Source organism: Amblyraja radiata, chromosome 8, assembly GCF_010909765.2.
Source record: "Amblyraja radiata isolate CabotCenter1 chromosome 8, sAmbRad1.1.pri, whole genome shotgun sequence".
Classification (NCBI taxonomy): domain Eukaryota; kingdom Metazoa; phylum Chordata; class Chondrichthyes; order Rajiformes; family Rajidae; genus Amblyraja; species Amblyraja radiata.
The window spans coordinates 32,061,217-32,075,142 of record NC_045963.1 but is presented as its reverse complement, the minus strand read 5'-3'; the positions used below and the strand labels follow the sequence as shown (position 1 = coordinate 32,075,142).

Here is a 13,926-nt window from a genome sequence, read left to right as displayed (position 1 = left end):
AGAAGACACCGAGATAGAGGATGCTCCACCGTGGTGGTCCACAGCGTTGTGTTGGCCGGAAGACCGGTACCAGGCCGTATAACGGAAGTCATTTCACTTTTTCTATGTACAACTGCCCGTGCTCACGTACTTGGTCTCTGCCGGATCTCGCCCCGGACACTTCCTGTTTTGCCATGACTGAATAAACCCGCATTTTCATACGTGGTTTACCTTGATTCTTCTTGCTCCGTGCAAATGTAACAGGTACCAACAAGGCTGCATTGCCAGTGTCTTGATCTAATCCCTATACACTCATGACTGTGCACCCAAATTCTGTTCCAGAAATTCTTCAAAAAGTTTGCAGATGATGCCACCCCAATAGGCAAGTTCTCAAACAATAATGAGATTGAGTATAGGAAGGAGAAAGAGAGCTTAGTAACACAGTGTTAAGACAATAACCTCTCCCACAATTTCATAAAAACGATGTAAGTCATCAACTTTAAAAATCAAGGTGGAGTATACATCCCAGTCTGCATCAATGTTGCTGAAGTCGAGAGCTTTAAGTTCATAAATGTAAATATCACCAACAATTTATCCTGGTCCAATCACATTGATGCTATGGCCAAGAAAGCACACCAATGCCCCTACTTTGTCAGAAGACTAAGAAAATGTATTATATCTCCAATGACTATTACCTATTTCTATAGATGCACCATAGAAAGTAGGATAGACTAAGGGGAGTTTGTGGATGTTGTTTACCTAGAATTTCAGATAGCCTTTGATAAGGTAGGAATGTCACAAAATTTTGAGATTTTAAATATCAAGCCTGTAATTTGTCCCATCAGATAAAGCATGAATAGAACTTTAATTTGACACATATTTCACTTTCATATCTTCAGTATTAAAAAAGATGGCAATTTTCATACTGGTAAATTAGCATCTTGTTCCCTATTGCTTTTCCATTGACTTAACACAACAGCTGTGATCGAGGACAGTCAAAAGCCCATAACTTTCTTAAAAATTAAGAGAACTGAATGAAATTTTCAGTTATTATAGAGTGAAGCATTCTGAAACAAATATAAAACATCTTACTTGGATGACCTGAAATTAAAGCATATAATTATGTAGTTGCCTAATTGTAGCTAATTACAAAATTGACCGTGTGACGGAAATAGTAATAAACACCCAGGCTGCCTTGAAAATTCAAAAATGTGATACTCAAGATCAGAACTTTAATATTATTGTATTATGTGCTGTAAGTCAGTAACAGATAGGCAAATAAATTACAATTTCTAGACATATAGACCCAAGTCTTTATGGAGATCAGTTGCTAGATGGTACATTGGCATATCATAATCAGTAGCATCATCATATTCCTCAGATTGTAACCAATAAGCAACTCTGTACTCCATGTTTTTCCTCAACTTTTCAATTTTGGCATTGTAAACTACAGGTTTTTGCTCTTCAAACCACGCATGACATGCCTTTCATTAAGAATGTCCTGTAGATCATCACATTTGGAGTAGTCCAAATTCGGATAATTTCTGCGAATGCTCTCTAAATCAATCTCTTTTGCTGGGCATTTGGATTGACAATTTTGCATTTCTTCTTCGGAGACATCTGTTTAAAATGTAAAGGGAAAAAAACACTGAACAGCATTAACAGAAACAAGTTATTATTTGCAGTTTTAGAAAAAAGGTAGAAATGATAAAGTTAAACGCTAAAACAAATGGTAAATACCCCCCAAAAAATTCATATTCAACATTCATCTAATTCATCTAATCAATTAAATTCAGATAAATTCAATTACTAGATCTAAACATCTGTCCATTTCTTAAGAAAAGGCTAAACATTTTGAATAGCCTAAGTATCCAAATAACAAACTGATCCCATTCAGAAAAATAATTCACAATATAACATGATTTTTAAATCTCACTGTCATGAATTTATATGCCAAATGGAAGGAATTTAATGTTTAATTCCCATAAATTAATCTAGAAACATCCACTCACAATATAATCAAAATTATTATTTTTTGCACAATACATGTGACTAAAACTGTTGTGGATATTTAGTGTGAAAATATTGATTATGGATAGAGAATAACACAAAATATAGACGATTTAGATGCTCTTATGACATGATTGTCCAAAAGAAAAGAGAATTTTAATAATCTTGCGAGTGGGTATTTCTGGAATGTGATCGATTGGAACGTTGCCATAAATTTTAAGCCCATATCGGCAGGCAAGACATGGACAATTCGTATGGGGACTAAATAACATTTTTGCGTCGTAAAATTAGACTAAAGCCACCCCAAGAAGCAAGATTATATGTGAAATAAACGACTTACCGTTTGTTTTGTCCTGATATTGCGTTCCGTCACGTTGAAGGCATTGAGGGCATTAGAAGTCGCCTTTTACTTTAATCCAACGATTAAATTGTCCAGCGATTTATATTAAAAAATAAATAAATAAAAAGTGAACGGATGTTCGATCGATTTCTCTTCATCAACTAGCACCCCGAGGAAATCCTTCTCTGACAAGCAATACAAACCTGTATTTTAATCCCGCCCCCACCACACCACACGTGAGACTGAAAATGAGAGGTCATGGTATAGGGCAGATACTAGCATGGATCTGAGGCAATAAAGGGAGCTTTTTCTTGTTGGCTGCCAGTGACTAGCGGAGCCCCGCATGGGTTGGTGCTGGGATCGCTACTCTTCACATTGTATATTAATGATTTGGAGGAGGGGATTGAAAGCTTTGCGGCCAAGTTTTCTTTTCTGATTATACGTAATAGGTGGAAGGGCAGGTAGAGCAAAGAAAGTAGGGACTCTGCAGAAGGACTTGGACAGGTTGGGAGCCTGGGCAGAGAAGTGGCAGATAGAATATAATGTTGCAAAGTGTGGAGTCATGCTTTTTGGTAGTAAGAATAAAGACGTAGACTCTTCTAAATGGGGAGAGAATCCAGAAATCGGTGCAAAGGCACTTGGGAGAGGTAAAATGACAGTTGCATTTTCTGTGATTCCATGCGCAAGATGAGAAAGTGAAACATTTGGTGGGATGGCAATACAGACCTGGGAGTCACAAAACGGTGAGGGAAATGCTGGGGATGCAGTGTCTGGTGGAATCTTATTGAAGGTGGCAGAAATTATATTAATGACATGCTGCTGAGGTAATAAGTAGGGAACTCCATGCTTTTCCATAGGGAGGATGACAACAGGTTGGGAAACAGTTAAAATGTGGTCATAGCCTCTGTCAAAAATGATAGAGTGGAAGCTATGGTTCAGCAAGAAGGAAGATATCTGAGAGGCACCTGTGTAGAAGGTTGTGTTGGAGTAAATATGTGGAGTTGGAGGAACGGGACGAATTGGAAGAAGTCCTTATCAGGCAACATGGTTGAAGAAAGTATAATTGAGATATCTGTGGGAGACTGGAGTTGTAATGGATGCTTGGTGATAATAATTTCTGTGATGTTGACAGAGTGATTCAGAAATAGAAAGGAATGGTCAGAGATCGACCATGAAAAGGCGAGAGTAGGGTGGATATTGGAAGCAAAAGTAATGAAGTTTGTGAATTCTGCACAAGTGCAAGAAGCCAACCAATAGAGTTATCAATACACTGTAAATTGAATTGGGGGAAGGAGCCTAAATAATTTTGAAATAAGAACAGTTTCACATATCCCACAAAAATATGTGTAGTTTGGATCCCAAAGTTACACATTTAACCTGGAGAAAGTGAGTGGAGTTGAACTTTGATAAACGTGAGAACATGATGTAGGATATTTGACAATGGAGGAGCATGAACTACTTGTTCACAGGACAGAATTACTTTTGGAGCAAGCAGAAGGCAATGAAAGATCAGAAAGCACAGTGGTTGCATGGGAATTGAGGGAATGGGCTAATTGAAATGTGGGTGAGCAAAAGGAGAGAGTTGAGTAAAATGTGATGTACCACTGCCATCACCAGAGAAAACATTTTTAAGGATTAATTCATTTTCAAAAGGATTCCTGAAGATAAAAAACACTGATTCACAGAGTTATAATTATTTCAGCTGCTGAGTCAAGATTGTATTGGCGCAATGTTTGGAAACTGAACTGATCACATGTCACAGTATAAGCTTTGCCAGTTTATTTTTGAAATATCAGACACAGAAGCATATTGTCTCTATAGCTTTATTTCCCACTGGATAGTATCATTGTGTAGATTTTCTTGAAATAAGGTAGCTTGTAGATTTGTTCTGAGATGTGGTCTTCTTCATTGCCTGATCTTGACTTTGTTCTATTTACCTGTGAATTAAGTAATAGGAGACGGATTGGTGCATAAGGTTCCCAGAGAACATGCAACCATTTAGCCAGATTGTGGTTAATCTGAACTTCGTCTCAGTTTAACTTTCCTGCCTGTTTTTCGACTTCCTGAGTGAATAAAAATTTATCTGTCTCAGTTTTTGACATACTCAGTGATTTGAGTTGCATGAATGTGGGGTGGTGAATACCAAAGATTCAGAACACTCTAAAAGTTCCTTATCTCCATCATAAATGGGCAACCCTTTATTCTGCAATATTGCTACCTAGTTCTAGCTTCCCCCGTGAGGAGAAACATCCTCTCACATCTACTTTGACAAGTCTTCTCAGAATCTTGCTTCAATAAGATCACCTCTCAAACTTGGTGAATGTAGGTACAATCTATTCAATGTTTCATCAATCAAAACATCATCCAGGGGATCAGCTCAGTCGATCTTTTTTGGGATTGGCTCCAATGTAGTGTAACTCAATTGCGGTCTCACTAACAGATTGAACTATTGCAAGACTTTATTATGTTCCTCCCTTTGCGGTAAAGGCAACTCTCCATTGACTTAACATTTTGTCGCACCTGTATGCTACCTTTATGCTTAATGTTAAAGGATACCCATATTGCTCTGTGCAGCTGCAGCAAAATCTTCATCCCTTCCCATTTAGTTAACATCCTGGCGTTGTTCACCCTACCAAAGAAATTCCATGTGGCCAAGAACATATCAGTATCAATAGTGATTATGTAGACACAAGATGCTGGAATCTGGATCAACAAACAATCTGCTGGAGGAACTCTACCTGTGGATGGAAAGAAATAGTTGACATTTCAAGGTGGGATCCTGCATCAGGTCTGACAGTAGAGAGTGAAAATAACTGGTATAAAGAAGAGAATGATGCGTCAGGAGAGAGATGTGAAGATGATGAGTTTATGGAGCCAGGTAGGGAGGGGGGATGGATGCAAAGACAGAGATAAGTAGAAAGCAGGTGATTTGGTATTTGTGGGCAACCGATTAAAATTGTCTTTTCTTAGCCTTTCTAGGCCTTTCTTCAGCAATGTGCGTTTGTGTGGAGTTGCCACAGAACAGAGGACACTTGTCAAAGATGAAGGAAATACAGCGGTTCGAGCTAAGCAAGCGTTGCAATTTGACTGGGCCTTGAACAAGCTTGATTCCTCCGTTCGAAGAACCGGTCGTATCACAAAAACCTTGCTGTTTAAAATTTTTCATGACATCTGTCGAACAGGTTTGTTTTATTTACAAGATGCATTTGTGGCATTTAAAATTAGTTTCCTTAAAATATTTGCTTTCTTTATACAATCTCCAATCATGACTAAAATAAAATAAAAGTTGATTAAAAATTCTGTTTCTTTTCCCGTCCAGTCTATAGTAAAAATTACAAAGTTATCTCAATAGTCATTGATAATTTATTCAAAAATGCTTTAAAGTTTATAGCTTTATAGTTTATCTTGCTTCTATCATTCTTCCCTGTTTAAGCCCACATGGAATTTGCATGTCTAGATCAGTTCCATATGGACTAAGTAGAGTTTTAAAATTATCTCTTTATTTTATCCATTCATTGATTTGTTTTTAATTTAATTTGATTCCAGCCTTTTGGTGACTCAATGTGGTAATTTTTTTTTAAACCTGTTGGAGGGGTGAACATTGCTTAAATAATTTATATCTTGATATTTAGAATGTTAAATAGAAGAAATGGACATCAGAAAGATTGTTGTTGTGTTGTGGAGTAGCAGTCTAATTATGCAGTTAAATTCTTGCCCTTTAACCACAAATCTGCAGCAAAAAATGGAAACAACCTTACTCTAAAATTCACATTGCTGTGTGAAATGGACATTTAAATATGTCTTGGATCAATGTGGACTTGCAGTGTTAAACACTTGGGTCTGTAACTTAAAAATAAACACCCATTTTCTCATTGCAGATGCTTCATTATACAATATCCATTTAAGTATAATTATTTTTCTCTGAGCCCTTACATCATCAAATTTTCTCTGAAATTATTGAGCTTATTTTTTGCTTAAATGACAAGCAAAGAATAATGACTCGTCCAGGTGATTTGATTTGTCATTTAGTTACCATTTGACACCTATGAAATGAGTAGGTGGTACAGGTGGTCCACCACCAATTTTCTGGAAACTGGTGGACCGACACCTCCTTTAATCCACACAAAATTACGAGTGTGCACTTGACTTCCCCCCTCCCCCCCCCCCCCCCCTCCCCCCGGAAGTCCTCACAAAAATGTGGAGCTTAGACCCGGTGAGGTGGCTGATCTCAATCTCATTGGGACTTCTGTGGCTGATCGGTGGGTTGGATTTTTTCCCCTGTGGCCGGGGCTGTGGAGCTTTGTTCCCATAGCCAAATTCCGAGGCCAACTTTACTGGTCGGTATCACGGCCCCTCAGCAGCCTAGGATCCTCTCGGAGGCTGTGACCTCTTGTTATCCGACAAACCGGATAATCTGGTAGGGCTCTGGAACCAAAGGTGCCAGAAAATCGGTGGTGGACCTGTATTATTGCAAAGAGCACGTGTTTCTTCCGAAATATGACCATGGGTTGTTCTTCCAAATAGAGCATGGATTTCTTTATCAAGCGAATGTGATGGGAATGTAATTATTTTTCCTGTAGATACTCATTTGAAATTATCATTTGTTGTTTCTTACCTAACAATATGATGATTTTTTTAAATCTTCTATAATTTTTAATTGATTTATTTTTAACAGGCTATCCTAGTGGCAATCAAGCTTTGCTCCTGTTGCGTAGCTGTGGCTCCTTGCTTCCAGAAATGCACTTGCAAGAAAGAACAGAATTGGCTCACAGAATCTGGGACAAGCTTCAGGAGTTAGGTATGGGCAGTCAAAGCCTCATTTCTGTTCCACATTGATGTGCTTGCTAATATAAATTCTTGCTGTCGTCTTGTAGATAATGGTCACTTCCAGCAAAGAAATGAGGTGTAAAAATGTATAATTTGATTTGTTTTTTTGATTACAAGATTGATTTATTAATCATACAAGAGGCTGCTGGCAGTAGCAAGTTATACATTGCATTAGATTTTAGCTATTGAAAGATTGCAAGAACTTGAGAATTAGCAGCTGGAGTCTCTCTCACATGCCCTGTCATTTAGCAAGATCAGGTCCCTTATCTTTGCCTTATAATTCCTTATATCTTAATTCTGGTATTCAAAAAAGCGTTAGTTTGATTATCAACGCATTTATAGTGCTCTGAAGTATAGAATTCTAATGATTTCGAGTATGAAAAGGCAGATAGTTTTCTATGTTTTAGGATTTTCTGATAGTTAATTAGTTTGGAGTAAGATTAATATGTGCATTGCTAAATTATAATAATATTTATTGTGAGGATTATCTCTGATAATACAAAACCAAGAAAGCTTAAAATAAAATAATCGAGAGCAGTACAATTTGAATGTGTAAACTCTTGTGCCATTTGTGTTTAGTCGTGTTCATTGATTTTCATTTGTTTATTTGTCACTAGACTAAGTGGGACCCGTTGGGTCCCAGCATCACACTGGAGGGCTGGTCCCCCAAAGCAATATTCCACCTTTCCACCAATTTCAATATTGGTGGCCAGTGGGGGCGGGGGGCTTTCTGGAGCATTAGTATTGGTGTTGTGGGCTGATGGGACTGGTTTCCAGAGGGCTAGTATGGACATTGTGGGCCGAATGGATTCTTGGGCTGCCGGCTCAGTCACTCACGCCTGTTGTGCTGGCAGCTCACTCAGTCACGGCTGGTGGGCTGGCAGTTGACTCACGGCTATTCCTTGAAATTCCATGTCAAGCAGAGTGCAAGGCCACCAAATGCGAGTGCAGTTTCTTACCACTTCGAGCAGGATGCAAGGCCACCAAATTCAAGTGCAGTTTCATACCACTTCAAGTAGGGTGCAAGGCCACTAAAGACAGCGAGTCATGACCTCTCCCATCTCCATCTTGCAGAGACTGAGCCACGCCCACACTTCTGGGGTTTATAGTCCCTCCCCCTCCCACCAGAAGGGGCGTGGCCTTCATGGCGTGATTGACAAGAGAGAGAGTCTCAACATTTTTAAACACTAAATACTCTTATTTTTCATCGATCAGAAAATTCCTCGGCACCTGATGAGCGGAGGGGGACTCTGAGTAAGATGGCCAAAAATCACAGCCGTACATGATAGCGTTTTTTCTAAACTCAATATAAAGCGCAAACAGGAAGTGGTCAAGATTAGACTTTTAATTATATAGAAGGCAAGGCAACGTTAATTAGGCACGGCAACTTTAATTAGGCACGGCAACTTTAATTAGGCACGGCAACGTTAATTAGGCAACCCAGCTTTAGGATTTCCAAACCAAAGGCAACAAAGCTTTAGCATTTCCAAACCAAAAGCAACACAGCTTTAGCATTTTCAAACCAAAGGCAACACAGCTTTAGCATTTCCAAACCAAAGGCAACACAGCTTTAGCATTACCAAACCAAAGGCAGCACAGCTTTAGCATTTTCATTAAGGCCACTGACAGGTCAGTAAAACCACTCACACTTTGGTAGACATGTGTTCAGCGTTATTCACAGCTCAGACTGAGAGACGTGACCCCTCGCTCCCTCATCTTGCAGAGACTGACTGAGGCACTCAACACTTCCAGGTTTTATAGTCCCTCCGGAAGGAGCATGACCTTCAGGAGAGAAAATCTCAACATTTTTTAAACACTAATAACTCTTTTATTTTTCATCGTGGGAAAAATCCTCTTGTCCTGCGCAGCGGAGGGGGGCTCTGAGTAAGATGGCCAAAAATCACAGCCGTAAGTGGCAGCGTTTTTTTCTAAAATCAATATACAGAACAACAGGAAGTGGTCAAGATCAGACTTTAAGTAATATAGATTACACATGGAGTTTTAATGTATTACCATATAACAACCATATAACAATTACAGCACGGAAACAGGCCATCTCGGCCCTACAAGTCCGTGCCGAACAACTTTTTTCCCTTAGTCCCACCTGCCTGCACTCATACCATAACCCTCCATTCCCTTCTCATCCATATGCCTATCCAATTTATTTTTAAATGATACCAACGAACCTGCTGCCACCACTTCCACTGGAAGCTCATTCCACACCGCTACCACTCTCTGAGTAAAGAAGTTCCCCCTCATGTTACCCCTAAACTTCTGCCCCTTAATTCTGAAGTCATGTCCTCTTGTTTGAATCTTCCCTATTCTCAAAGGGAAAAGCTTGATCACATCAACTCTGTCTATCCCTCTCATCATTTTAAAGACCTCTATCAAGTCCCCCCTTAACCTTCTGCGCTCCAGAGAATAAAGACCTAACTTATTCAACTTAGCTCTGTAACTTAGTTGTTGAAACCCAGGCAACATTCTAGTAAATCTCCTCTGTACTCTCTCTATTTTGTTGACATCCTTCCTATAATTGGGCGACCAAAATTGTACACCATACTCCAGATTTGGTCTCACCAATGCCTTGTACAATTTTAACATTACATCCCAGCTTCTATACTCAATGCTCTGATTTATAAAGGCTAGCATACCAAAAGCTTTCTTTACCACCCTATCTATATGAGATTCCACCTTCAAGGAACTATGCACGGTTATTCTCAGATCCCTCTGTTCAACTGTATTCTTCAATTCCCTACCATTTATCATGTACGTCCTATTTTGATTTGTCCTGCCAAGGTGTAACACCTCACATTTATCAGCATTAAACTCCATCTGCCATTTTTCCAAATGGCCTAAATCACTCTGTAGACTTTGGAAATCCTCTTCATTATCCACAACACCCCCTATCTTGGTATCATCTGCATACTTACTAATCCAATTTACCACCCCTTCATCCAGATCATTGATGTACATGACAAATAACAAAGGACCCAACACAGATCCCTGAGGCACCCCACTAGTCACCTGCCTCCAACCCGACAAACAGCCATCCACCATTTCCCTCTGGCTTCTCCCATTCAGCCACTGCTGAATCCATCTTGCTATTCCTGCATTTATACCCAACAGTTTAACCTTCTTAACCAACCTTCCATGAGGAACCTTGTCAAAGGCCTTACTAAAGTCCATATAGACAACATCCACTGCTTTACCCTCGTCAATTTCCCTAGTAACCTCTTCAAAAAAAATTGATTAAGAATTCTGGCAAGGATTATTGGATTCTGTTGTCAGTTGTTGAGGAGCTGTGTTTGCTGTGTACTTTGTTCACAGTATACTGGATTTTGTTTTAAACGGTTCGATACTGAGCCTACGGTATTCAGAAATCATTTCCATTGTGGTATGCCCTTCATGGGATCTGTAACGTGTAAGCCGATGAAGGTCTTTAATCAGTGAAGAATCTTCACTCCCAGCCAATATAATTTAGCCTTATAATTCATTGTAAAATTGCTTATTTAAAGTTCTGTAATGATGGAAAGAATGAAGGGATTAAAAAATGCATTCTATTTAAATCTTCAGCAATTAGTTTTATGAAGGATTGAAACTTGGTTATAGGCAATGGAGATTAACATTTTTTTGGCCTCATAAAAGATTTAGTGCCATTAAACACGACTTCCATGTGAATGCATCATCCCTAGTTTATATTGGCATGTTTAGGTGGCTAAAGGTATAATAATAATAATACATTTTATTTATGGGCGCCTTTCAAGAGTCTCATGGACACCTTACAAAAATTTAGCAGGTAGAGGAAAAACATGTAAGGGGAATGAAATAAATAGTAGAGACATGACTAGTACACAAAGTAAAGACAGAATACAATTCAAAACACAATATGAGGCAATTAATGCACAGATGAAAAGGGAGGGGGACGTGGGGCTAAGGATAGGCAGAGGTGAAGAGATGGGTCTTGAGGCGGGACTGGAAGATGGTGAGGGACACGGAATTGCGGATCAGTTGGGGGAGGGAGTTCCAGAGCCTGGGAGCTGCCCTGGAGAAGGCTCTGTCCCCAAAACTGCGGAGGTTGGACTTGTGGATGGAGAGGAGACCGGCTGATGTGGATCTGAGGGATCGTGAGGGTTGGTAGGGGGAGAGGAGGTCAGTGAGATATGGGGGGGCCAGATGGTGGAGGGCTTTGTAGGTGAGGATCAGGATTTTGTAGGTGATCCGGTGGGAGATGGGAAGCCAGTGAAGTTGTTTGAGGACTGGAGTGATGTGATGCCAGGATTTGGTGTGGGTGATGAGTCGGGCGGCTGCGTTCTGGACCAGTTGGAGTCGGTTGATGTAGGTGGAGCTGATGCCAAGGAGAAGTGAGTTGCAATAGTCCAGTCGGGAGGAGATGAAGGCATGGATGAGTCTTTCAGCAGAGGGAGGTGTGAGAGAGGGTCTGAGTTTAGCGATGTTGCGGAGAGGTATGGCAACGTGATGCAATTAAATGGTTTCATATGTATAGAAATAGATGCAGGGATACGAGACGGGACGTTGTGCATGTTTCTCATTTAGAATGATCATGCCTGATCTATCTGAAGTACCACTTATCTGCATCAACCATATATCTCTTTATTTACTTAATATCTAAAATTCTATCAATAGCTCTTTTGAATGTATTGCAATGTGTGGAAGATTGTAACCTCCATGTTTCGACGAATGCAATCAAAACGGTGTGCACAATCAAATAAGATCAAATAAAACAAGTTGTCCTACAACTTTAGGCTGTGCACGCCACACGCAAGAAGAAGTAGTTGAATGTATTGAGCAACTGAACCTCCAGAACACTCTTGGGTAGAGAAAAACAGATTCTCCATTCCCTGAGAAATTACTTGTCAACTCTGTCCTAAATGTGGGATACTATATTTTGAGACTGCCACCCCTAGCTGGATGAAAAATCAACCCTGTCAAGCCCCATATGAAATTGTACACTTCAATGAAACCCTTCTAAGTATAGGAACATTCTGCTTATCTCTCCTTATTAGATAATCGTGCCGGATTACCCCATTTGAATGTCAAATTTCTCAGTGAGAAAACAGTCGAGGTGCAGCTCGTGCAGGAGCAGGGCAACCTGGATACAACTGCTTGCAGATATACATTTAACTGCACCTATGTGGAGTCAGGAAGTTGTCCACTCTAATCCCGAATAATGATGAGCACTGTTAGTCTCTCTATTAATCTTAATGCAGAATCCAGCCCGTAAAAAAAAAATCAGTCAATGCACTTTTTTTTGTTTCTGAGTTTGGCCAGAGAAAAATCACAGTCTTCCAGATTTAATCTATTTTGCAACAGCTAAACATCGTTGTGACAAATTCTATTTCCCATTGTCACAAGTCTGTTCATTATCTCACAAATGTGAAATATTGATGCTGTGAATTTATCCTGTTTTACGGTGTATGGGCATGTAACCTAAAAGATTCCTTCCATCTCTTTTGTGTGACTATATCTAAAATGGCAGTAGCTCCAGGCAAGTTACTATATTCATAAACACTTCTGAAAAAATCTAAAAAATCTAGGTGGCAGATAGATTATATAATTCATTTCTATTGCTGAAAATCCACAGAAATGTACTTTGTAACCTTCCATGTCGTTTCCTTGATTTGAATTGAATAAAGTAAAGTAATTTATTGAGTTATTTTATCTTTTATTGAGCTAGTCTGCCAACGCGATGTTTAGTCTTAAACTCTGAGAATAAATTGATTTCAAATCTTGCAGTCAAATTTATTACACAATTTCTGAAGCTCTCACCCGCATTGGTATTTAAGCCATTGGCTTAAGCCAAGCTCTGTTTGCATATCAATTGTTAATCATTAACATAATCATTGTTCATATTTTTTAAATTCTTGGGAGACACTTGCACTGTGTTGCATTTTAACCTTCAAGTTTAAAGGATCACAATAGTTATGGCTTTCACCAGAACCGGTAGAGTCCCAGAATTAAAAATAAAGAGTAAATTTAACCATCTTATTTTCTGAATTAGTATAGAGAATTGGAATAATTCATTAATTTATTAAATGATTTGCCATGCTATCTTTTAGACTATAAACAAATTGCACTTAAAAACTTAGTACTGTTTAGACCAGAGGGGAAATAATCACAATTAATCACAATTTTCAATTTTTTAAATTGTAATTCATGATTATTGAGGAGACTGATGTTAGTGCAGAAAATCAGAGAATTAAATTAATTTTATTTTAATCATGCTTGTCAAGTGCAAAAACATTGCATTCACAGCACACCTCCCTCTATTCTATCCCAGAAGAACATCAACTTTATTTTCCCAGTGAACAATTTTGGCAAGATTTTTGATCAGTACTGAATTGATGGATGGAAGTAAGCCAATAGGAACTGAGTTGAGATAGCTCAAGAATATATGGTGGAAAATCTTTACCGTTGGGAGATGAAGGATTTGTTTAGTTTTTGGCAAAATCTGGTTTGATAGATTGAAAGATGATAGTTTTACATATGAGACTCTGCAGATGTAATTATTAAAAGTAATTAAGGATCTAAGTGTGTTGTTTTCCTACCAATGTTCTTTCATGTCTAGGTGCTGTTTATGATGTGAGCCATTACAATGCTTTGTTGAAAGTCTATCTTCAAAATGAACACAAGTTTTTACCAACTGATTTTCTGGCAAAAATGGAATCTGCAAATGTGCAACCTAATAGAGTGAGTTACCAAAGTTCCAAAATTCCTTGCTATCTATTTTGCAATTGCTATTTTGATTACAA

General features: G+C 38.9%; 1 protein-coding gene across 1 annotated transcript in view; it reads left to right on the top strand.

Moving 5' to 3' along the window:
• Positions 1–13,926, top strand: part of lrpprc (leucine rich pentatricopeptide repeat containing) — a 152,929-nt gene that overhangs the window by 15,064 nt on the left and 123,939 nt on the right. The window contains exons 2-4 of the mRNA XM_033025505.1: positions 5,300–5,511; positions 7,005–7,127; positions 13,743–13,864. Of these exons, the coding sequence (XP_032881396.1) occupies positions 5,300–5,511; positions 7,005–7,127; positions 13,743–13,864 (457 nt within the window). The remainder of the gene's footprint in view (positions 1–5,299; positions 5,512–7,004; positions 7,128–13,742; positions 13,865–13,926) is intronic.